The following is a 22080-nucleotide window of genomic DNA, read 5'->3' as shown; positions in this document are numbered from 1 at the left end:
CGCGAGGGAATGGGAATGGGAATGTTACAATGAGTATAGAGCACTGTAAATCTAGCTTGTTCTGCCGAGCGGCCACCGGAGGGACGGAAAAATTCACCGGGATATCCCCTCAATGTATCAAGTCAGGAATCACTCAACAAGAAGAGGAAGAGGAAGATATAAATATTTCACGAGGGGAAATCGATGGACATTTATACCATAAGGGACCCGAGTGAGGTCTTATCTTTACGGTAGCTATTTAGTATATTCAAGTATGTCTGGTTAGATATTTGACCGGACCATTAACAAAGGTATGTTCATGGCAATACGATTTGGAAGTTCAAGCTCCTGGAACTCCTTCTGTGGCTACCAAGTGAAGTCCGTCCGAGGTTCTTTCTGATGATACGGGCCAGTATTCTTACATCAGCAGCAAAATCTCATAATTTCCTCAGAAAGACACAAGTTACCCGTACAGTACTGTGTGTGTATCATCCACCTTGTGATGAGCGGTATCCTACATCCGATCTATCCTTCCTGTCCACAATTTACATTCACCTCATCGTACCTTACTACGAGTCTGACTCCCGCCCTTCCGCCCGCCGCTAATCAAAGTGCCCGCTGTGTGACACGTGATAACGTCTCGATTCGGTTTGGAGCTAAGCAGCGGGTGCCAGGCAAGCTCTGGCCGCGAATACCTAAGAATATCAGCCTTGTCAACAATTGTTCCCTCATTATTCTATAATAACCAACCTCTACAAATCAAAATTCATCATGCCTGCTACCACGGCAGAAACCCTCTCCCTCGTTTCGAGAACTGTATCAGTCGCGCCGCTGGTATTACTTTCAGCAGCAGATCATTATGGACGGTCAGAAAGTAAAGGCACGCGCAGAGTGGTTGGAGTTCTGTTAGGACAGAATGAAGGAAAGAATGTACGAGTGTCAAACAGTTTTGCTGGTATGTCGACTCTCTTCAGCACGTTCATTTGAGCTTGGTTCGATGTTTTATAGCATACTAATGGCAATCTCAAATAGTTCCATTCGAAGAAGATGAGAAAGATCCATCAGTATGGTTTTTGGATCACAATTACGTCGAATCGATGAATGATATGTTCAAGAAGATCAATGCAAAAGAGAAGCTGATAGGATGGTACCATTCTGGGCCTAAGCTAAGAGCTTCAGATTTGGAGGTCAATGAGTTGTTCAAAAGATATACACCCAACCCATTACTTGTGATTATCAATTGTCAACCAACGGACAGTGGCGTACCAACAGATGCCTACTTTGCGGTAGAGGAGATTAAAGATGTAAGTTCATTATCTTGTAAAACTGCATTTGGTCAAGCTCTAACATCCTTCAAGGACGGCACAACTACTTCCAAGACTTTCGTACATACACCAACGATCATCGAGGCTGAGGAGGCTGAAGAAATCGGAGTTGAACATTTACTTAGAGATATTAGAGATGTGGCGGTTGGTACACTTTCAACACGAATCACAAGCCAAGTACAATCATTGCAAGGACTGCACGCACGATTACGAGATATTGGTCAATATTTACAAAATGTCCTCGATGGAACTTTACCAGTCAACCACGCCATTCTAGGCAACCTTCAAGATGTTTTTAACCTCCTCCCTAATTTATCTACACCCAAAGCCTCTTCTCACATTCCTAATGGCGCCGATGCACCTGTTGAAAACAACAGCGAACTGGCACATGCTATGAGCATAAAGACCAACGATCAATTGATGGCTATCTACTTGAGTAGTTTGATCCGTGCCATCACCGCCTTCCACGACCTCATCGAAAACAAAATACAAAATAGACAACAGCAAGAAGAGAAAGATGCCAAGAAGGATGAAGCCAAAGATGAGAAGGACAAGAAGACTGAAGGAACTAATGGTGTAAATGGAGATGCTAAGGAGGGCAAGGAAGCGGAAAAGGAGAAAGAGGATAAGGAAAAGAAGAAGTGATGATGAACAATTGGGGACTTGGTGAATATCTTTGGGTGTTTATGAGCATTCAGACTGGGGCATGACATAGGACATTTGAGATAAGCGTGAGAATTGATATGTCATTGTATCATAAATGCGTAGCTTGCGAATAATAGCAGCCGTGGAAAGTTCTCGATGTGATTTTAGCGCTCTGCATGCGCTCTTCATTGAGGCTCTTTTTCGAATCCAGGAGCAACCGGACTTTCTACCATATCTTTGATTCTAGTGTTCGGATTCACACACTCATTTTGAGCATTTCCGACTCCCATGCGCCAACCGACACTCCAATCCTGACCATAGGCGACACATCCCTCGTCCACTATTCTCTTCCCCGCCATATTTCCACTACATCTCCCCCTCTCCTAACGTCTCTCCTCCTCTCATAACCCATCTCCCACCCCAATCTCCCCCCTCAAACAACCAACCCAGCCATCTCCTCCCTCCCCACAACCCTCTCTCGTACATACATCCCTAGCACATCCCCCCACCTCTCCACCAACAAGCACGCCAACAAATGTTTACAAATCGGTACTTGAGATGATTTTGTCCAGCCTCCGTATTGCCAATTTTCTTTTTCCTCTGCTATTGAGATTGAGGTTGAATTCGGATATTGATTTTCTGGAGAGCGGCGCTGCACGTCCCATGGGAAATAAGAAGTAGATGAGGCAGAAGTAGAAGTGGGAATGTATGGATGGGGATATGGATAGGGATTAGTAGTAGAGGAAGTAGTAGTAGTAGTAGTAGAAGAAGAAGAAGAAGAAGAAGAAGAAGCAGGAAAAGCAGGAAAAGCCGAATATGCAAAAGCGGCACAACTACAGTTCCAGGCGTTGAGATGTACGGTGTATGTATTTTCTGTAGTTGTGTGTGATGTTCCTGTTCCGAATGTAGATGTAGATGCGGAGCGTGAAGAATGCCATTTTGAGGGCTGAGAAGAACGTACTTGGTAGAGTGTTGGTGGCTTTGTTTTGGGGGGAGAGGGGGGGTTTGGGATGGGATGGGAAGGAGAGAGAGGGAGAAGAGAATAATTCTTGTTTGGGGAAGTGGATGCGGATGGGGATGTGAATAGAGAGATTTTGGCTTCCTGAGCATCGATCGTCAGCTCTCCTACTCTTGTATTGTCAACTCCTACACTCTCGCCACGCTCTAGATCTTTCTCTCCTGCGCCACTAGAATTCCCCCCAATGCCTTTCCTCTCTCCATCCATCCTATCCCTCATATCTTCCCCAGTACCAACCCCCTCTCCTACATCCCCCTCCCCTCTCAAAACTATCCTCCCCACTCCCCCTCTATCCAATAAATCCAACGCATGCAATAGCAATGGCGGCGGAAAAATAACATGAAGCGTCATCAACAATGCTTTTTTCTGCACGTTCATCTGTTTTAAAGGATTTTGATTTCCATTTCCATTTCTATTATCCCTTTCATTTTCCTTTAAAATTCTCTGTGGGTTTGAGAGGGAAGCTGATGTTGTATTTGTGTTTGAATCTGTATTATTTGAAATTGGATTTGAGTTGTGTGTTGAAGAAGAAGGAAGAGGAGGAGAAGTAAGACTGTTGAAGAGAGAAGTCATGAAATCACGGGATGGAGGTAGAGGAACAGCGTGACTGGTGGACATTGTGATGAGATGGGAATGAATGATATGAGATTTTTTTCATCAATGCCTTTTGAGAGTCGAGGAAATAGGATACAAACTCTATGATAGAAAGGAAATAGAATTGAATACATGGAGTTTTTTCCGTTTAAACAGAAATCAGATATTCCCACAAGAGTTGAAGATCAAAGTGATGATAAGATAAGATGTTGAAGTCTGTTCGATATGCAATGGATAAGATTGGATAGAATATAAAAGGAGGGGTGGAACCAAGCTCGCTTGCTCGTTCGGTTGCCTAAAAGTACTGGGTATGGATGCTACAAACCCATTATTTTAGACCTCACTGACATCTTTCTTTTATTCAGTTCTTTTATTTATATCATACATACATTTCTAATTCATATATACAGCAAAAGCGTAATCAATCGACTATTTCTATTCCCACATCTAACATTTAAACCCATTCCCTAGGTTCTCTCAAAACATCCACCAATCTCTGTTCTCTACTTCCCTTCTCCGGCTCATACATATATCTCCAACTAGCCGTCAAAGGTAAACTCATCAAGATACTTTCCACCCTCGCACTTGGTGTATTCAAACCGAAAGCTGTACCTCTATCATGTACCAGGTTGAATTCTACATATCGACCCCTCCTAATTTGTTGCCATTCCTTTTCTTTCTCGGTGTATGGCATATCCTTCCTCTTATTGATAATCGGGAGATATGAAGGAAGGAAAGCTTTCAAACAGCTTTGCGCAAATGCAAACAAGTTTTCTTGATCCTTTCCTTCTTCTAAATCATCGAAGAAAATTCCTCCAACACCCCGTGTTTCCCCTCTATGTTTGTTGGAGAAATAATTGTCACACCATTTCTTGAATCGTGGATAGTATTCTTTGTCATGACTGTCGCATGCTTCTTTAATTGTCTTATGAAAATGAATTGCATCTTCGTCGAATAAGTAACTAGGTGTAAGATCCGTTCCACCACCGAACCACCATGCGGCAGGTGAACCATCGGGATTTTCGGTTTCGAAATAACGGTAGTTGAGATGGACAGTCGGCGCCATTGGATTGACTGGGTGGAGGACCATGCTTAATCCTGCAGCAAAAAAGTCGAGGGATTGAACATCAGGGTCGATAGACTTGTGGTTGGCTCGCATTTTCTCAATTGCCGGTCGAGGTAATGTTCCATATACCACACTGATATTTACTCCTGCCTTCTCAAATACATTGCCGTCTTGCAATACACAGGAGATCCCACCTCCGCCATGCTCCCTGGTCCATGTATCAACTCGAAACTTCTTGCCATCGACCTGTTCTAATTCATGTACGATTTCCTTTTGCTGTTGTTTAATAAATTCTTCCATTCGCAATCGCATGGGTGAGTTCTCCGTAACCCCAGATTCACGTTTAGCGAGAGTATCCCGTTCTGCAATGGTAGGGGCATCCAACTTGGCCGGTTCTTCTGTTGCCTACTAAGGTGTAAGTGAAGCCCGAAGCATAATTCTTGATCGCACGCTCCATACCATGTTGTAAATTAAAGCACCAATAAAGACCACGCCAACAGCAATTCTAGTCTTTGGTGCCCAAACAGTAGGTCGCCCAGAGCCTGGTCTAGGAGGCTTTTGGTGATCTGCAAAAGTTCTCCGAGGATATAAAGGTAAAGATTGTCTAGAGAAAGAAGTTCTTCCCAAGCTCGAGAATCGAGCTCTTCTTATGGGAAGAGACATTGTGAAAGGAAAGGAAAGGAAATGGTCAGCTTAGAATTGAAGAAGATTTGTGCCCTATAATATAAGAAACATGCCACAAATAAGGAGATGTTGTTGTGAAAGTGACTGTCTGGGTGTGATTTAAAGAACTAGACTTATCGATATAATGTTCGCTCTTTGCCGTGGTACGATTTTCATGATCATGACGGCGATGAATGGTCAACTTTTAGAAAGGGAAGCAAGCACTGGCCATCATCGGAAGATTTTGGTCAGGATTTACCGGTGCTGAGTAGAACAAGACTTTGAAAACCTACCTAGAAGACTTATTGCGGTATTTACGGAGGACTTTGTTGGATGATTTAGTACATAGATTCGTAAGGTTACCAGGTACTTATTATCATAAGTTAAAGATCATGGAGAGAGCGAGAGAAAGTCAAGGTGCGAGATACATATACTCAGGCTCGCCAGGTAAGAGATAATAGATTATTACTATGTATACCTGGGTAACTTACTACAGAGTGCTGCTTCAATGATAGGAGATCAGTTGACACCAACTATTGGGATGTTCTCCTGGTAAGGATGTCAAGGTCCTTCCTCCAACAGGATCCCCGCGACCTTCTTGACTCCATCTCTAGCCGCCTCTTTGCCTCTATCTCGAGTGGGGTTGCTGTCTGGGGTTTAGTCCCAGCATCGGATATGTTGGATGAGATGAGAACGACGGTCAAAGAGAAACCGCATGACAAAGAAAAGGGAGAATGAATGAAAAGAATGATCACTTGTATGATTGTATGAGTGAGTATGTGAGTATATGAGTATGTGAGTATATGAGTATATGAGTATATTTATGAATCATGTGCCCTTGGGAGTAATCCGAAACAGGCATGTCATTCATCGTCTCACCCATCGTCAGCTGCTATTGTTCTATTACATGCCTTCCTAGCTCCCTATTTACCGTAATATCGAGTCAATAATCACATAATAAATCTATATTCTACCGTAATCTTCTCATAAAACCACACCTGCAAGTCACCGTATCATAATAATAAGCATCCGTATCAGCATAACCCGTCCAATTTACTTATCGCTGGGCAAGAAGTGTGATTCACAATCAATCACTCACTCACTCACCGCTTACGCTACTTAGCCACCTGCACTCAGGCAGGCTTTAATAGCCTTTAATAATACTTTATTTAGTCTCTCTATTACAACTCCCTCCCTACCTACTCCTTCACACTACCTTTCCCCTCCATCATCCTCCATTACTCCGTACACCAACATCACAACATCACAACACCACAACACATACAACATCAAATCAAACACCTTCAAATCTATCTACCTTCAACATTAATCCAACAACTCTTAACCAACAAAACATCGAATAACTTATTTCAAAATGCGATCCAAGTTTAAGGACGAGCACCCATTCGAGAAGCGCAAGGCTGAAGCTGAACGCATCGTAAGTCGCATTCCAACCTCCTAACCATTACCTCCTTTCCCCCACTATCACGATCGCATCCCCCAATCCCTCAAACCCTCAACCCGACTTATGTCACTCCTTTCAACCCAACTAACTTTGATATCCAGCGTCAAAAATACTCCGACCGTATCCCCGTCATCTGCGAGAAGGTCGAGAAATCCGACATCGCCACGATCGACAAGAAGAAGTATCTCGTTCCCAGCGATCTCACCGTCGGTCAATTTGTATACGTTATCCGCAAGCGTATCAAGCTTTCCCCAGAAAAGGCCATCTTCATTTTCGTCGATGAGGTCTTACCGCCCACTGCCGCTTTGATGAGCTCCATCTATGAGGAACACAAGGATGAGGATGGGTATGTTCTCCATTATCTACTTTTCATAACGTCATACCGCTCTATCGTCACCGTTATCGTGATGATCGCGATTCAACCAAATCGCTTCCAACACAAAGTAATATTCATGAATGAACAAAGAAATATCAAATGATTCTATGATACAGTTGCTAACTTCACTACGAAATAGATTCCTCTACATCTCATACTCGGGCGAAAACACCTTCGGTGAAGCTTTAGAAGAAGCCAACTAAATCCCGCTTCCTTAGACTCTTCAATACATCTCATCATAGGCGTTTATAAGGCGAGGCGGTGATGGATAGGCAGGGTCGTGTGACTACATTACAACCTAGGGCAGTTTTTCTTTTTTACTCGTCGACTTCCAAGTTTTCCCCCCTTGGAACCTTGGAGCGTGCCGACCGACCATTTCTCATCTACCTCTTCGATCGTCCTGAGCGCCTCCCTTACGGTTCGCAGCAAAGGAGATTAGCAAGAAAAGACTGATTATCTGTACATGGGATAATGGAACAGCTGTGTATGCTTTTCTGACCTGGAAATTTCGGATTTCGATGTTGTGAATTATTCATAGGGGTTGTTATCCTTTCCTTGTTTCATGCTTTTAGTGGGAGGGGTTTATTGGGAATAGGGACAATATGATACGATGCTTTCTGCCAACACATACATGGCTTCACAATGTGCTAAGTACACGTGAAGTCGTTAGATTCGTGATTTACAGAGTTTCTGCCGTGTCAACAATACTATGATTTGAGGAGTGATTGAACATGCTTGTATTCAATCGTAAAGTTTAAGAGAGTGGAGGCCCTTCATGAATTCCAGCACCCATTGATGATGTCATTTGGTTTGTGATTGATCTCTTGTAATTCTGACTATCTCTCTGTCCTATACTAATAATTTGACCTCTAATGAATGTGCAATTATCTCTCCGTAAACCCAGAGAGCTTGGTAATGACTTCAAGCAATTTGACGACCATAATTCGATACTCGATCCGAACGCTAACAATATTAGTTGATAATAGAGCCCTGTGATACCCCTCCTTAACCATGTTTCTTTCGTTGTGAATTCTCCATCAAACAAGCACCTCACATGTCTTGTGCACAATAGGCGATCTTTCCGTCCCAATAGTTTGTTCTCGAGTAATAAACAATGCCTCAGTATGAGCAATTAGTAGCAACAACATCTTCAACACCCAAGCAGTCTCTTCTCACTGCGTACCCGATCTTCCGGATCTTCCAATCGTTCCGAAAACCGAACTCAACTTCTTCTTGAGAGCTTTGGGGGAACCCTCGATTCTCTTGCCAATACTGGCGAATTTCTCACTAGCTCCACTTGCACGGCTTCCTTCTGTCTTGCATGATTGTTGGCTTTGCGAGGCACTGCCACCACTGATAGTACCCGTAAGAGGGACTCCACCGACAGAACTAGCTTCAGACTTGCGTGATTGTGATTTGGAACTCGGGGTACTACTACCGCCATCACTGGGATCATGGCTTGAAGAACTCGAGGATTCAAGGCGACCAAATTCAGATTGTGTAGTTTTGAGAGGAGTCAGAGAAGGAGGATCTTGGAGAGAGAAGAGAACTCGAGAATCAGGATTCTTTGGTGGAAGAGCATGAGAACCTTTGTAAGGATAGCTCTTGGCAGCTTCGAGTGGTGGAAATGGAGATTGGCTCCTGCAAACTTTATCAGTGTTATGGGTATTCTTAGTCTTTTGACTACTCTTGAAGTCGTCGGAGCCTTCACCAGATTTGAGAAGTGGAGAGGATGGTCCAGGTTCAATACCCTGGGAATGTAAAATGTTCTTCAGGCACTCCAAAGAAATTGCTTCATCGTGAAGGTTGGGGGCAGTTGGAGATTGATGTGTTTGTGGAATTGGCATGCTGCGAAACGGAGCAGGAGCCTTCTTGGACGACGGAGAAGCCTTCTTGTAATCATCATTCCAGAACTGGTTCTCAAATTCTTCAAGGCTAAGTTTTTCAACCATAAACGAGTCGTCGACGTCGGAGGAACAGTCTCGTTGAATGCAAGACCCATCAACCAGCTTCGTATGTGATTTCCCAATGAGCTTCTCCTCATCCTCAGAAGGAATACTGTCGATATCTTCAATTCTCATTGAAATACCTTGTTTCTGAAAGGAAACTTGTAACTGCAGCTTCTGGAAAGTCTTGATAAAATAATCTTGCTCAATCTTATCCATCCATTCAAAAGACTCCAGATACTCTTGAGTTAACTCAAAAGGAGAAATCCCCGCGCTGGAAAGCTTTTGACGTGCAGCACCAGCTTTTTGAAGTGCTCTTCTATGTAGAATTGGAATGTTGGCATCCATCCACTTGGTCGTATCGTTGCCCTGACTTAACACCAACTTTACAAATTCATCCTCTGTAAGATAGGTTGGATGAAGACCTTTTGGCACAAGAATTTCCCAGGCACAGTTCCAAAGAGGTCCTTTGCGTACAGCGTATTCGTGTACCGCCGAGTTCGAGTTAACAGTAGTGATAAGTTGACTATAATAGACGTGCTGATCTGCATAGTCGAACTCATCGATGTCTGTGAAAGAAGGTGTATCGAAGTCAATTGCAGTGGATGGTTTCTTGAGTCTCATCGGCAACACAATCATATCTTCAAAGTTAAATCGGTAATCCGATGACTGTCTTCGAAGGTTGTAATCCGAGGATCCGTAGACCATGTCGGGATCTTGCTCATAAAGATCAAAAGCCATACAATCATCATGATTGGTCGGTCCAACGGTGGGAGCGTCCACAGATTTTGTGACATTAGAAGATCCGCCATGTCCAGCCACCACGTTGCTGTTTTGACGGTGAGGCTTATGCGAAGGCGAAGCAGGTATGGTCCGAGTATCCGCGCTGAGCTTCTTTGGAACACAGGTAGATGGTGATTTGCCAGAAACGGCTTCTCCATTGACGAATACATGGTTGGCCTTTGAATGGCTTTTCATGTACAAGTAAGAATCTTCGCTGCCTTCTGCCATTGAAGCGTTCAGAGATCAAGATTGTATGAATATTGTAAAAGTCTTTCACTATCCAATGCAAAGAAACTGCGTGGAGGATAGAAGGTGGAGTGAGATTAAAGTGCTGACAGTTGCACTACTGCTATTCCAGGAATGCAAGTTGGTGAAATACTTGTTGTTGTATGATGAATATTTATTTAAATGGAAAGAAAGTCTTAAGATATAGAGCATGACATGCACCTTCCTTGAAGTATTTTGTGCATATCGACCAATCGAGGGCTCCTTCCACAACTCTTAATTCTTCTTCGCCAAAGGGTCATTCGAACGAGGAAAGCCGATTCTTCTATATGCCGTGTTATTAAACGCTCAACGGGGATGGTCTTTTAAACTACGCACCTGAATGCAGAATCGATTGTTTGCTGAGTGGTGCGCCCTTGTTCCTTTTCCTCCCTGTTGATACGAGTCACCGTTGCCCCTACCCCAATAAATAGGGCAAAGATTGGATCACCAACTCTAGATATGAGATATGTTGGAGTAGGCATGATGATTCTTCTTTCACGTGTAAATAATTACAACTTTTTCATGGAAGATTTGTGTTTGTGGAAAATTGATGGTTAAATAAGTTGAAATTTGTGGATACAGAAATTCCCGGCTAATTATTGCCGAGATGCCATAGCTCCTTCATGGAGGGGTAATGAATGATGAAGTATAAAGTATACGAGAGAAGAACCCGTAGAAGAAAGCTTGTCAGACAATGATAAGTGGGAGGCTGATTAAATTCTAAATCTCAACATCACTCGCGAAATACTGCTGGGTAGGTATGATATAGAATGCCCAAGAGCCGGAGTAATCAAGTCACGCAGTGAATGCATAGCAAAACACGTAATAGCAATAATTTTGGTATCTATTCCTTTTGTCATTGTCATTGTCATTGTCCATTTGAGTCGAGTGATTTGCCCTCCCATATATCGACTCCCAGCTATCTACAAGGAGGTACAATATATCGTTTTATATCATTAAACGCCAGTTTTCCATCCCATCCGTCTTGGTATTATTACATTACGATTGCGCACGAACATTCTATTTGGAAAGAGCGATATCAAAAGCAGGGATTAAAGTTTGTGCAAGCCAGAAAGAGAACACCAATTTTGGTCCAGTCATCAATAGCTATAAGAAGTTAGTGTTGTAACTTAACAATGAGCGAGGGACTAGCATACCTTTGGTGTTAAACCTTTGAAGAAACTAGTCATGCCCTCATTCTTCATCATGCTTGACACAATTCTGAAACCACTTTCTGGATTCTCAAAGTTACGGTTTTGAATACGAGTCTTGATAACATCGAGAGGTGCGGAGACGACAAGAGATGCAGAGGCACCGGCGATAGAAGCCACGAAGTTCTGGAACCAGGTGGCCTTGTTGTAATCGTTCAAATTGAAAAGGTACCCCTTAGCAAAGGCAGATCCTCCGAAGAGCTTTGAAACATATTAGCAGCTGTTCAAGGGAAGAAGAGGAGGGGAACTCACAGCGAAGGATCCTGGTGCATTTCTCGCAGCAGTCCATTGCCAGCCTCTGTATAATCCAAACCCTTCATCTCTAACGATTCTGACGACTCCTCGTCCTCTGAAAGCCTCAGGGTTTGTCTGACGCTTGATCTTGAGAACATCAAGGGGAAGGAGGACAATCTCTCCAATTCCAACAAGACTTCCTGCTACTGAACTCATCATCGCCTTTCCAGTCTTTTTGCCAAATGTGTTTTCGAATGTACTACCGTGGTGTGTAGTAAGATAATCGCGAACAAATGGTTGTCCACCATACTTGTAGACTCTTTGTAGGACCTTGTATCCTGCAGCGTATCCTAGACCCGGGAAGAGAGAAAAGAATTTGGTGCCGACAGATGCCGTTGCCTTGTCCTTGAAGATAACTTCTGCCAATTTGCCCTTGGTCTGCGGTGCAAGTCATTAGCATGGCGTGATAGAAAAGTGTATTAACGGGGAGTTGTACCGATCCTTGATTGCTCATCAATCTCTTTGCGATTGTGTCGACCTTTGATGGGTCAGTAAGTTCCTTTTCAATGAGAGTTCATGGTGTGTCTATACAGGATGAAAGACAGCAAGCTCAGCAATACCGGCAGATCCTACGAATAGTGTAAGTAATTGCTCGTATCTAAACTAATTCGAAGAAACTAACCTGAGCCCAACAATCTAGCCAATGTAGATTCCGACTTGTAGCCTTTAGAAGGCGATGCAGCAATTGGAGACATTATGGCGGCAATGACAAAACCGAATAGAAATGCTTCAAAATCAATTAAATGAGTGAAGTATTTGAAATTGTCCAAGGCTTCGAATTGTTCTATCCTTCAAAGATTGTGGAAATAGAAAAATATTTCGTCTGGTGTGATTCCCAAACTTTTTTTTTCTTTGGGCCTTGGGAAAGCCCTTGTGAGTTGTCCGTGCGCACCAGGAACGATTAGCACGAAGTCGGTAGTTTGCCGTGGGGTATAAACGTAACTGGCGAAATTGGTTGATAATATCTTGTAGATGATTAAGATAACAGGTAGGAATTGAGCCTTGGAAAGATTGATTTTATTTGACAAGACTTAATCATTTTGCAGTAATTCTCTCAATGAGTTTCAGGTGTTGATTGAAAGATATCAGGTAATCCGGTAATATTGTTTGGATTCAAGGGGGAATAATCAGAAGCGAAACATTAGCATTAACAGCTTCATACCTACTTACAATTTGCAAAGTTGGAGAATATTTACTTAAGCAACTAATATAGGCTACGAAATGAACCCATGGTATCTCAAAGTAATGAGCCAACTGGAAACAACCATTGCTGCTCGACTTTACTAGAACGCCTTTCTTTATGCAGTAGATGGCGCCGCCCCAGTGTGAAAAATAAAGAACGCTAAAGCCCCGAACCAAAACCATCCATGCGAGTTAATAATCTTGAAATATTCCGACCAATTCGTCGAGTCTGCAAATCTGTCCTAACAAATCTTCCTCCTTCGCCCGAATCTCACGTAATTGGTTCATCTGTTCAGGTCGAAGAAAGGCCTCCTCTTGACCTTGAACATCTGTACGCTCTGATAATGCAATGATATCTGCTTTGCGTCGCTTCTCTACATCAAGTCGTTGAAGACATCTTGACATAGCCTTGTAAGTTCGATCCAATAAAAGTGAGGTAACTCGGTCTTCATCACAAAACCACAAATGTATAGTACGCACAATCATGCGACCAGCATCCCTGGGGACTTCTTGAATATCAACCATACCATGCATTTGCATGTTCACAAGTGTAGTACGGGAGTCCTGCTGCTTGATTAACGACAGCTTGGCAATATGCTTTTCTTCAAGCTTTCCCATCTTCCTCATAACTCGTACGAGTCGATGACCAATTTGGCCAAAATTCTCATATATAATAGAGTCAAGTTCGGATTCTCGAAGTCGGTCAATCACACGCTCAAAATCTACCGTCCATTCGCCCATTTGCCGAGCTCCACACTTTCGTAGTAGTTGACAATCATCAGCGGCTAACAATTGGAGGTGGCTCATAACATGCATCATTCGGGCCTGGCGACTCTCTGTTGGGGGAGGAGTTCTGTCCCGGTCTTTAAAAGTGACGGCTCGCTTGCTTGTGTTAGCCCCGGGTTGATCCGTTTTCGGATCATCTTCGTCAAGATCCATTGCATGCCCGTTTCCGTTCATAGAAGGCTTGTGATCATCTTCTGACTCCTCATCAGAACTCGCCACGCCTTCTACTTCTGCTTCATCTTCAGCCTTTCTCTTTCTGCCGTTCTGAAATTTGTCAAGTCTGGAAGTATCGATATTTTGACTGGTAGCTTTGCCGATTCCAGTGGATACGTTGATTGTTTTACTTAAAGCATCGGTCAACTCTTGTGTTGTTATTATGATTGAAGGTCCATCAGCGTCATCCACAGCATCGTCAATTCTTGGATCGGGTCGACATCTAGGAATCTGCTCTGCCATGAGTCGGAGAAGTTCCGCATATATATACGATGTGGTTACGCCAATCCGAGAATTTGCAAGCTCAACAAGTCGTCTATTTCTCATGAAAACAGTACATTTCTCATGGTTGATTCGTAAAACCAGATTTCCCTGAAAATGTTAGCATGGAATCACGAAGAGCCAGATAATGCAAATCCTCACATCAAGCTTGCTACTTTCGTCATCGCTAAAGTCATATCCATTAGTTGCACCGCCATTGTGAGAAAGTCTTCTTCGTTTCGAGGCAGTGGCGTTCATGTGGCCGTTGGTAGATGAGTGATTGTAACCGACGGGTTTCCAGTTTGGAACCTGAGCTCTCAATTCTTGTAGCTGTCCTCGAATTCTCATCCTTAACTCGTCTTTTTGCTTCGTTCCTCTCGTGGCTCCCCCATAACTATCTTGAAGAAGCGCCTTTTCAACCGCGTTGTAACTATCTGTCGGACTTTGAAACATATGCTGGCCAACAGGTTGAATAAATCCTTCCTCCAACAATTGGATTAATGTATGATTCAATTGCCCCGGGGAGTGTGAATGAACACCATTGCCATTCGTCGCGCCATTGATTCCGTTGCTATTGGCGTGTGGTTCGTGGTTCTTGTTTAACTCTGCGATTATGTCGGATATTTTAGCGTGGCCCAAAAGTACCAATTGTCCCATAATCTCGGCCGCAACAGATCCAAATCGTTCTTCCGCAATTTCTAAGATTTTCCCAGATCTAACCAACGCATACGCGGCATCAATATTTGCTTCATAATGAGTGTCACTTCCTTCGGAGTTGTGATAAACCAAATTTTGTCGAACTAGGACCGTTAATCCAAGCTTCAATTGTCGCGTTGTGAGTTGAGTGTGTCGTTTGAGCGCATTCATAGGTAACCTTCCCCGTCGAAGTAAAATAGTGAAAATGCGCTACATGATGTCAGACTTTACAATAGCAGAGATAATTTCTTCAGCCTTGTCATTTTATGCAAGGCTTGGTTCAATATATTTTAGATAGATGGAGTGAGCGGTGGACTTACAGACGATAGTTCGCCATAAATATCATCGACGAGCAGTGAGCAAAGCTCAACTGCATGTTTGGACTATCCATTGAGTCAGCTGGTTACAATATAATTCGCAGTATTGGAATAGGTATCTTGATGCGAATAGCAGGCGACAGCGATGATTCTGACTTGAAGCAATTGAACTTACTTTAGACATGATTTTTGTTGCTACTAGAGGATGATTTCAGTATCCCTAGAGCTTACACAATTACTACCGATATTTCATTGACAAAGTGGAAGATGTTAAATAAAATTGTAGAACAGGTAGAAATTCCAGATTGTCGAATACTCAGATTATTACTTAGAAATTTTGAGGTGGGGGACCAATTGTCGAATGGGCAAATCAAAATTGGAGGGGATTGAATTACACAAATCACCAAGCCACATTGAGACTAGCGCTATTGTTCCGAGATCTTCCAGCGAAAAGAACTGTAGGATATTGGTACTATTGAACGTCTTGATCTTTAAAAAATACCGAGTCTCCCCTCCTCATCCCAATATATCCAAACAATGATCTCACGGTCGGCGATTGGAAGACACGCACAGCTTGCTGTTCGCAGGCAATGCTGTGCTCAGCCAGCTAATCGTCGTGGCCTTGCTGCCGTTTCCTCCGGATCGACTTCATTCTCATACGAATCATCTGATGTTGCTGGAGTAAAAGTCGCAAGCAGAGATGTTGCTGGAGCTACTACAAAACTTGCTGTCGTTGCTAAGGCTGGAACAAGATATCAGACTGCACCAGGTTTGACATCAGGCTTGGAGCGATTTGCATTCAAGGTAAACTTCAAACACGAGCACTAACTTTCGCATTTTATTGTATTGTGCAAGATACTGACTTATATTTTACAAATTAGAACACGTTAAAGCGATCCGCTCTACGTATCTGCAGAGAATCTGAACTCTTGGGCGCACAATTGAACGCTTACCACACCCGCGAGGCACTCGTCGTTGAGGCTAAGTTTCTTCGGGAAGATTTACCATACTTTACCGAGCTCCTTGGTGAAGTCGTTTCTGCGACAAAGTATACGTGTAAGTCTAGGGTTGGAAAAGGTTCATAAGGGCGCCAACTGAATGTTTATAACAGCTCATGAATACCACGAAGAAGTCGAGCACCAGATTAAGTTAGGCCAAAAGAAACTCCTTGGAAGTGTTTCTGAGCTTGCTATCAACTCAGCACACGGTGTTGCATTCCATAGAGGACTCGGAACGCCTCTCTTCCCATCTTCATCGACACCTCTCACAAAATACTTGAGCTCGGACTCCGTCAGCGAATTTTCAATCCAAGCATACTCAAAGCCAAATATCGCCGTTGTTGCAAATGGTGCTAGTCAGGCAGATTTATCGAGATGGGTAGGAGAATTCTTCACTGGTGCTCATGCCGGACAAGGTCTCTCTGGTCCTGGTGCCACTAAATACTATGGTGGTGAGGAACGTATTGCCCATGACTCGGGTAATTCATTTGTTCTCGCTTTCCCTGGATCTAGTTCCTTCACAGCAGGAGAATCATACAAACCTGAATTCTCCGTCCTTGCATCTCTCCTCGGTGGAAAATCTAGCATCAAATGGTCCACTGGATTCTCAATCTTATCCAAGGCTGCATCTTCATTCCCAGGAGCCAGCGCCACAGCTACTAACTTTGCTTACTCTGATGCTGGACTTTTGGCAATTCAATTCAATGGTTCTGCAACCGCTGTTAGATCAGCTGCGATTGAGGCCGTCAAGGCCCTCAAGGCAATTTCTGAAGGCTCCATCAGTCAAGAAGATTTTACAAAGGCTGTCGCTAATGCTAAGTACAACGCATTGGAGGAAGGTCAAAACGTTGAGGCTGGTCTTGTCTTTACTGGCTCTGGACTTGTCCACGGCGGTAAGGCATTCCAAATCGATGAAGTTGGCAAGAGCGTCGAATCTGTCAGCATTGAGAAGTTGAAATCGGTATGTATCTCTTCATTTCTCATAAGACGTGATACTAATGTTTATTATAGGCTGCAAAGGCTATTTTGGAGGGCAAAGCTACAGTTTCGGCAGTCGGTGATCTTTATGTTCTTCCTTATGCAGAGGAGCTTGGTCTTTCAGTGTAAAGCTAGATTCAAAGATGGGATAACGGGGTGTATTATCAAAAGCTTTTAGAGTGTATTGTAGATGTGATGCTTGCTGTGAATATATGATTGATTTCTTTTGATGTGGATGAACCAGATGTTGAATGCCTATCAAGTAATCCTACGATGTTAGACTGCAAAGTAACTTTGTAGTCAGCCAACTCTACTCTACTCTGAGCAGGCCGGATCGGAGTATTGACATCACGTGATCTCGGAAATTTCTCCAATTCTTCCCGCGCTCCACGGAAGGTCAAAGGCACGGCAGCAACCTCTCTTCAAATTACATCGTTCCGATTCACATATCCCTCATCCTACAAAATGGCATTTGCGTGGAAAGCCTCAGGTCTCACGTACGTAGTCGCAGTTTTGCAGTCTCTTGCAGCTCTCTCGTTTGGCGCAATGGAGAGCATTGGGCGCCGTGTTGGGGAAGACTTTTACTGACATATTTCTGGATTACAGCTACAACAAGTACTTGTCCGTCGCCGCACGAACTGTTCGAAGAAGTTTGAAAGATGACAAACGATTGGCCGCTGAGCGCAGAGGAGAGATGGAATTGAGATTCTCCAAGTGGAACGTAAGTGACTCCTCGAGTCGCGGGGATTAAATTGAGGGAGGTTGACTAACGAGGATTATTGGAACAGAACGGCAAGCAAGGCGAAGTCAAGAACGTTGCGGAGGCCAATGCAGCATCAATGGCAGAAGCTACTTCATCATCTTAAATATGGACACAACACTTTTAACACCCCGGAGAGTGGAGGGGAAAGAGCTGTGCGAGAAATGAATGGTAGAGTCGACTTGTACATTTGTATCATTCGGGGCTATTGGGCCAAGGCAATTGAAAAGTCTCACAACTCTCACAAATGCTCTGGTCTATTCTATATTCTGTATGGTGTCATCTGGACGACTTGACATCTCCAAAGCAGTTTATATTAGCATCTTTCATACGCTATCACATTGAAATGTTTGAACCCCCCCATACGCTCTGTTCGTGATGTATATAGGTGACAATGTTTTATAGTCTGGGCTAGGTATTATACTCGTTCCCTATGTATGTCGTAGCACATATTTAGCCCATCATCCTAAAGTTGAAGATTAAAATCAAATAGCACAGAGACGACGTTGATGTGTGTGAAGAAAAATTTAATTTTTAACTTCCATCATCATGAAATGGTCTTAATACAGTGAAAATAAATACTCTTCCAATATTGAAACCCAAACTTTTGTATTTGCTCATTGTCCTCTTGAATATGAGATACTGCACTCATGCCACTTTCCGTAGCAAGCGAGAACTCTATCTTTCTCGCAACATTGAAACGAAGGTCACGAATATTCCTCAATTTTTTTTTTGATGCTTTGAGTGATCATTCACAACAGCTACGGTAGAGCCATGCATAATAACGATGTAGCTGCTATCACGCAGCGTAAGTACCCTCTTTAATATGATAATACCTGTCGCTGACGGCCGCTTGCAGAAGTATCAGAGCTTGACATTGATCAAGGTCCCAGTGACCCAGCGGCAATCATGGCAGCGCTCAATCCGGAACTGCGACCCGCTCCCAAGTTGTACAGCAAGGGGGTTAAGATTACGGATATCACTCAAATCTTCACGAATGCTGCTCACCGTGTGTTACCTATCACAAAACCGAAAGACTTTTGTATAGATCACGTGCTAATGTCTTGCCACAGAGCTCGAAGTAGGAGACCTTGTTAAGGATCCGTTTTTTACATTATTCGAGGCTGTTGCGGCTCTAGAGGTTTGTCTCCCATTTCCAATGAGCGGCTGAGCTGATCTTCAAATACAGATCATGGATCCAAAAATGGATAGTGGTTATTTAGCTCCTGGAGAAACTATGGAGGATGATTACGATTTCGCTCAGGCGCTACTGCCAGAGGAAGTTTTGGGCATCATCGATCAGCTTCTTTGTCATGAGGTATGTGAATGCCAATTATAACTGAAATCTAAGCATTCTGACTTCGAACAGATGGCTTGGCACATGGGACACCCACTTGCTCAAACAATATTCACTAGTTTATACATTGATCGAATCCTACATCCCTCACCTTTGAGTCTCCATGAAACCCGGTTTGACAGAGACGAGAGCTGTGCCGAAGACGAGCCTTTGATGCTGCAAGTTTTGAGGGCGTACTGTCTGGGTCTGATCAAAACTTGTTGGTATGTCAATAATAGAGTGAGGTCAGAGCATTTTTACGAGGTATTTACCGCTTCTCGTGCAGCAATTTCATGTCACACTAATACGCGTTTAGGAGGAAGATTTTGCGACCCATACATTCCATAGAAATCTGCTCGAGGGTATAGAGTATGATGAAATTCTTCGTTTCATGAAAGAGACTGTAGAATTAGTTTTACAGGCTCAGGGCATATCCGAGGATTTGAAGGAAGCTTTGTCGACTCGACTCAACTTTCGGCAAGCTTATTTGAAAACTGTTGATGCAGTAGAGTCAAGATCTCTAGATGCAAAGCAGTCCTGGCGTGAGACGCTTGCATTCATTTCTGACCTAAAATCGTCCAGCAAACTTGCAAAGCCCGTTCCCCAGTCATTTAGTGTGAAATTACAGAGAAAGCTCGCGAGTACTGTTCCACCACGTCCAATTGTTGTCGTTGGTCAAGAGAGTGCCTACGAACACTTGGAGAAGATGTGTAAGGATGGTGAAATCGCAGTTGATATACTTGATTATACAGATAGTCACAGTCTCATGGTAAGTGCAATATCAACTATGAGAATTATCTACTCTTTGGCTGATGATACATATGTAAGACTTTTGTTTCATTATTCCAAGCACGAAAACCTCAACCATCCGTGTATATTCGAACTTTACTTCAGTATTACATGTTTGCAGATATGGTAATACTGGGTAAAATGTCCATCCGAGAAGTTCTCGATGATGATCTAGCTAGTCTCACCTTACCCGCAAACCAGCTTTTAGATCGTATCAACGATGAAGTTGAAGTTACTCATGATCCAAGGTTTCACATGGCTCAAAGAATGGAGTTATTTAGATCACGCGCGGCCAACACATACATAGATATCCTTCGGACCATGTGTCAAAGCCGATGTCGCATACGTCGAACACTCTGTCATACAATCGTTGACTGGGATAATCTTCAACTTGATGGCGAAGAGATTGATCAAGAACTGAGAGAATTCACAAAAGAAAAACCCTTCATAGATAAAACCTTATCACATGACCCAATTTACGCTTTTCCCCTATCATCATGGGCCTACTATTACAAGCTTCGCCAAATGGAGTGGATAGTACAATTGGGCTTTGAACTCCAGGTTTACCAACCCGATGAGTTATCAGGGATGTATTTCTACCTCAATCATCTGTGTAAAACGAGGAGTCGTCATCTTGAGCGTATTCGAAGCGAGGTCATGCGATCCTACTCTGCACGTCGCAATGAATCGCAGCTTGATCCTACTCAAAGAGAGCAATTTACCAATGCAATTTCATTCATCAACTTCTCCATGCTGGAAGTTACCTCGACGTATGGTTTCGCAGACGCACTATCCTCGTTGTTTGAAGCACTTCGCCGTCTGGATCTTATACCCATACCTCCGAGACCATACGGCAACGATGTAATGCGTTACGAAGTCCGCATGAAACCATTTTCTACGATTGGCCTTCCTGCCCCCTTGTCGTTTGAATCGTTCACATACAATGTCACGCAGCCCAATGAGACCACTCTCGATTTACTACTGATCGCTGGAGAGGCCACTGCCGCCGCCAAGAAAGGATTCGAGATCCTGAGTAAACTCAACCCTAAAGATGCTTATTGTCGTGGATCCCATGAGAGTTGGTTGAAAGATATTAAGGACTGTTTGAAAGCGTGTATCTTTACTGGAATCTCGATTGCAGCGGCTAAGAAGGCTATCGAAGCTGTAGGCAAGGACAGTAAAGTGAAGATTCAGGTGGAGATACCCACAACAGGTAAAGGATATCACGATTGGTGGATCGTGCCAAAAATCCTCCCAGATTCGAAAAGGTAACGATCAGTGATCGATTTTCATGTTTCGGGGACTCGGACTCTAAATGTTCGGAAGGGTTCAGAACGTCTGTGAGATTCTAAACGGGAATGTCAAGATGCAAACCTTGATACGTCTTATGCAAACCTATCGGACTGAACTTCATCCTTCCGCGTCTCCTCTCCTTCTCTTCTCTCGAGAGGTTCAGACAGTCAAGTAAATTAGACTGTGTGACACAGGAATTAGATAGATAATTTATACGTATGATTTCCAAAATTTTGTAGCCCAAGCACCATGACGAAATCTCACATCTCTTCATCAACTTGATTGACCTACCTACTAACTCTCATTCCACAACGTCGAAAATGTTACACGGAAGAGTCACACCAAAACGCAGAATTGGATACAGACCCTGACTTAAATAATCGAAATCTAATTGAGATTTCGATTTCGATGTCTACCCAAATCTCGATTCCCATAAATTCAAACCAATCGCAACCCGCGAGTCTGAAGCAACATGTTTTTCAAATATCACGACCCCTTTTCCCTCTCCACCAATCCCACCCCCCTCCCCCCCAACTCCCACCTCACAATTGAAAAAATTGAAAAACAGAAGATATTTTGTTGCACGTCTCAAATCTCGTCGGGCAACTCGCCGACAAAAGCCATTTTTCGATGATAAATTCTTTTCGCGGCACTTCCTTTCGCTCATGTATGTTACCTGGCGGGAAAGGGGCACATCGTTCGATGGCCTGTTGCGATGAGGGGTCCAATGACGGACGCGGACAGAGCGCCGATGTCCATGTTCCAAGCGACGATGCGGATGTTTTGTTTTACGCCGTGGGTAATGTTTTGCTGGGCGTATGTTCGTTCCATTAGTAAGA

General features: G+C 43.4%; 11 protein-coding genes across 11 annotated transcripts; 5 read left to right on the top strand and 6 right to left on the bottom strand.

Annotated features, from left to right (window-relative positions):
• Positions 1-750: 750 nt before the first annotated feature.
• EAF01_008290 (uncharacterized protein) lies at positions 751-1949 on the top strand (the record flags this gene model as incomplete). The annotated part of the gene is made up of 3 exons (XM_038916546.1): positions 751-934; positions 1012-1283; positions 1338-1949. The coding sequence occupies 3 exons, from the start codon at positions 751-753 to the stop codon at positions 1947-1949; spliced, it is 1068 nt and encodes a 355-aa protein (XP_038767908.1).
• A 433-nt stretch (positions 1950-2382) lies between these two features.
• EAF01_008289 (uncharacterized protein) lies at positions 2383-3585 on the bottom strand (the record flags this gene model as incomplete). Its single annotated transcript, XM_038916545.1, has 1 exon — positions 2383-3585. One exon carries the CDS (start codon positions 3583-3585, stop codon positions 2383-2385), a length of 1203 nt encoding a protein of 400 aa, XP_038767907.1.
• Positions 3586-4015: 430 nt separating this feature from the next.
• On the bottom strand, positions 4016-5290 carry EAF01_008288 (uncharacterized protein; the record flags this gene model as incomplete). Its single annotated transcript, XM_038916544.1, has 2 exons — positions 4016-5032; positions 5087-5290. The coding sequence occupies 2 exons, from the start codon at positions 5288-5290 to the stop codon at positions 4016-4018; spliced, it is 1221 nt and encodes a 406-aa protein (XP_038767906.1).
• Positions 5291-6665: 1375 nt separating this feature from the next.
• EAF01_008287 (uncharacterized protein) lies at positions 6666-7334 on the top strand (the record flags this gene model as incomplete). Its single annotated transcript, XM_038916543.1, has 3 exons — positions 6666-6728; positions 6857-7101; positions 7271-7334. The coding sequence occupies 3 exons, from the start codon at positions 6666-6668 to the stop codon at positions 7332-7334; spliced, it is 372 nt and encodes a 123-aa protein (XP_038767905.1).
• Positions 7335-8303: 969 nt separating this feature from the next.
• Positions 8304-10088, bottom strand: EAF01_008286 (uncharacterized protein; the record flags this gene model as incomplete). Its single annotated transcript, XM_038916542.1, has 1 exon — positions 8304-10088. One exon carries the CDS (start codon positions 10086-10088, stop codon positions 8304-8306), a length of 1785 nt encoding a protein of 594 aa, XP_038767904.1.
• Positions 10089-10361: 273 nt separating this feature from the next.
• Positions 10362-10609, bottom strand: EAF01_008285 (uncharacterized protein; the record flags this gene model as incomplete). Its single annotated transcript, XM_038916541.1, has 2 exons — positions 10362-10410; positions 10464-10609. The coding sequence occupies 2 exons, from the start codon at positions 10607-10609 to the stop codon at positions 10362-10364; spliced, it is 195 nt and encodes a 64-aa protein (XP_038767903.1).
• A 538-nt stretch (positions 10610-11147) lies between these two features.
• Positions 11148-12327, bottom strand: EAF01_008284 (uncharacterized protein; the record flags this gene model as incomplete). The annotated part of the gene is made up of 6 exons (XM_038916540.1): positions 11148-11234; positions 11285-11539; positions 11591-12010; positions 12069-12110; positions 12164-12201; positions 12255-12327. The coding sequence occupies 6 exons, from the start codon at positions 12325-12327 to the stop codon at positions 11148-11150; spliced, it is 915 nt and encodes a 304-aa protein (XP_038767902.1).
• A 679-nt stretch (positions 12328-13006) lies between these two features.
• On the bottom strand, positions 13007-15271 carry EAF01_008283 (uncharacterized protein; the record flags this gene model as incomplete). The annotated part of the gene is made up of 4 exons (XM_038916539.1): positions 13007-14185; positions 14237-14980; positions 15091-15153; positions 15263-15271. The coding sequence occupies 4 exons, from the start codon at positions 15269-15271 to the stop codon at positions 13007-13009; spliced, it is 1995 nt and encodes a 664-aa protein (XP_038767901.1).
• A 353-nt stretch (positions 15272-15624) lies between these two features.
• EAF01_008282 (uncharacterized protein) lies at positions 15625-17192 on the top strand (the record flags this gene model as incomplete). The annotated part of the gene is made up of 4 exons (XM_038916538.1): positions 15625-15891; positions 15969-16143; positions 16199-17046; positions 17097-17192. The coding sequence occupies 4 exons, from the start codon at positions 15625-15627 to the stop codon at positions 17190-17192; spliced, it is 1386 nt and encodes a 461-aa protein (XP_038767900.1).
• Positions 17193-17528: 336 nt separating this feature from the next.
• On the top strand, positions 17529-17929 carry EAF01_008281 (uncharacterized protein; the record flags this gene model as incomplete). Its single annotated transcript, XM_038916537.1, has 3 exons — positions 17529-17560; positions 17670-17784; positions 17852-17929. 3 exons carry the CDS (start codon positions 17529-17531, stop codon positions 17927-17929), a joined length of 225 nt encoding a protein of 74 aa, XP_038767899.1.
• A 668-nt stretch (positions 17930-18597) lies between these two features.
• On the top strand, positions 18598-21220 carry EAF01_008280 (uncharacterized protein; the record flags this gene model as incomplete). The annotated part of the gene is made up of 7 exons (XM_038916536.1): positions 18598-18631; positions 18683-18832; positions 18897-18964; positions 19013-19141; positions 19193-19423; positions 19476-19928; positions 19988-21220. The coding sequence occupies 7 exons, from the start codon at positions 18598-18600 to the stop codon at positions 21218-21220; spliced, it is 2298 nt and encodes a 765-aa protein (XP_038767898.1).
• Between the last annotated feature and the right edge of the window lie 860 nt (positions 21221-22080).

Source organism: Botrytis porri (assembly GCF_014898465.1).
Source record: "Botrytis porri strain MUCL 3234 chromosome Unknown BPOR_011, whole genome shotgun sequence".
NCBI classification, from domain to species: Eukaryota; Fungi; Ascomycota; class Leotiomycetes; order Helotiales; family Sclerotiniaceae; genus Botrytis; species Botrytis porri.
Note: the sequence above shows the minus strand (reverse complement) of the source record. Positions and strands in the feature narration are given on the sequence as shown.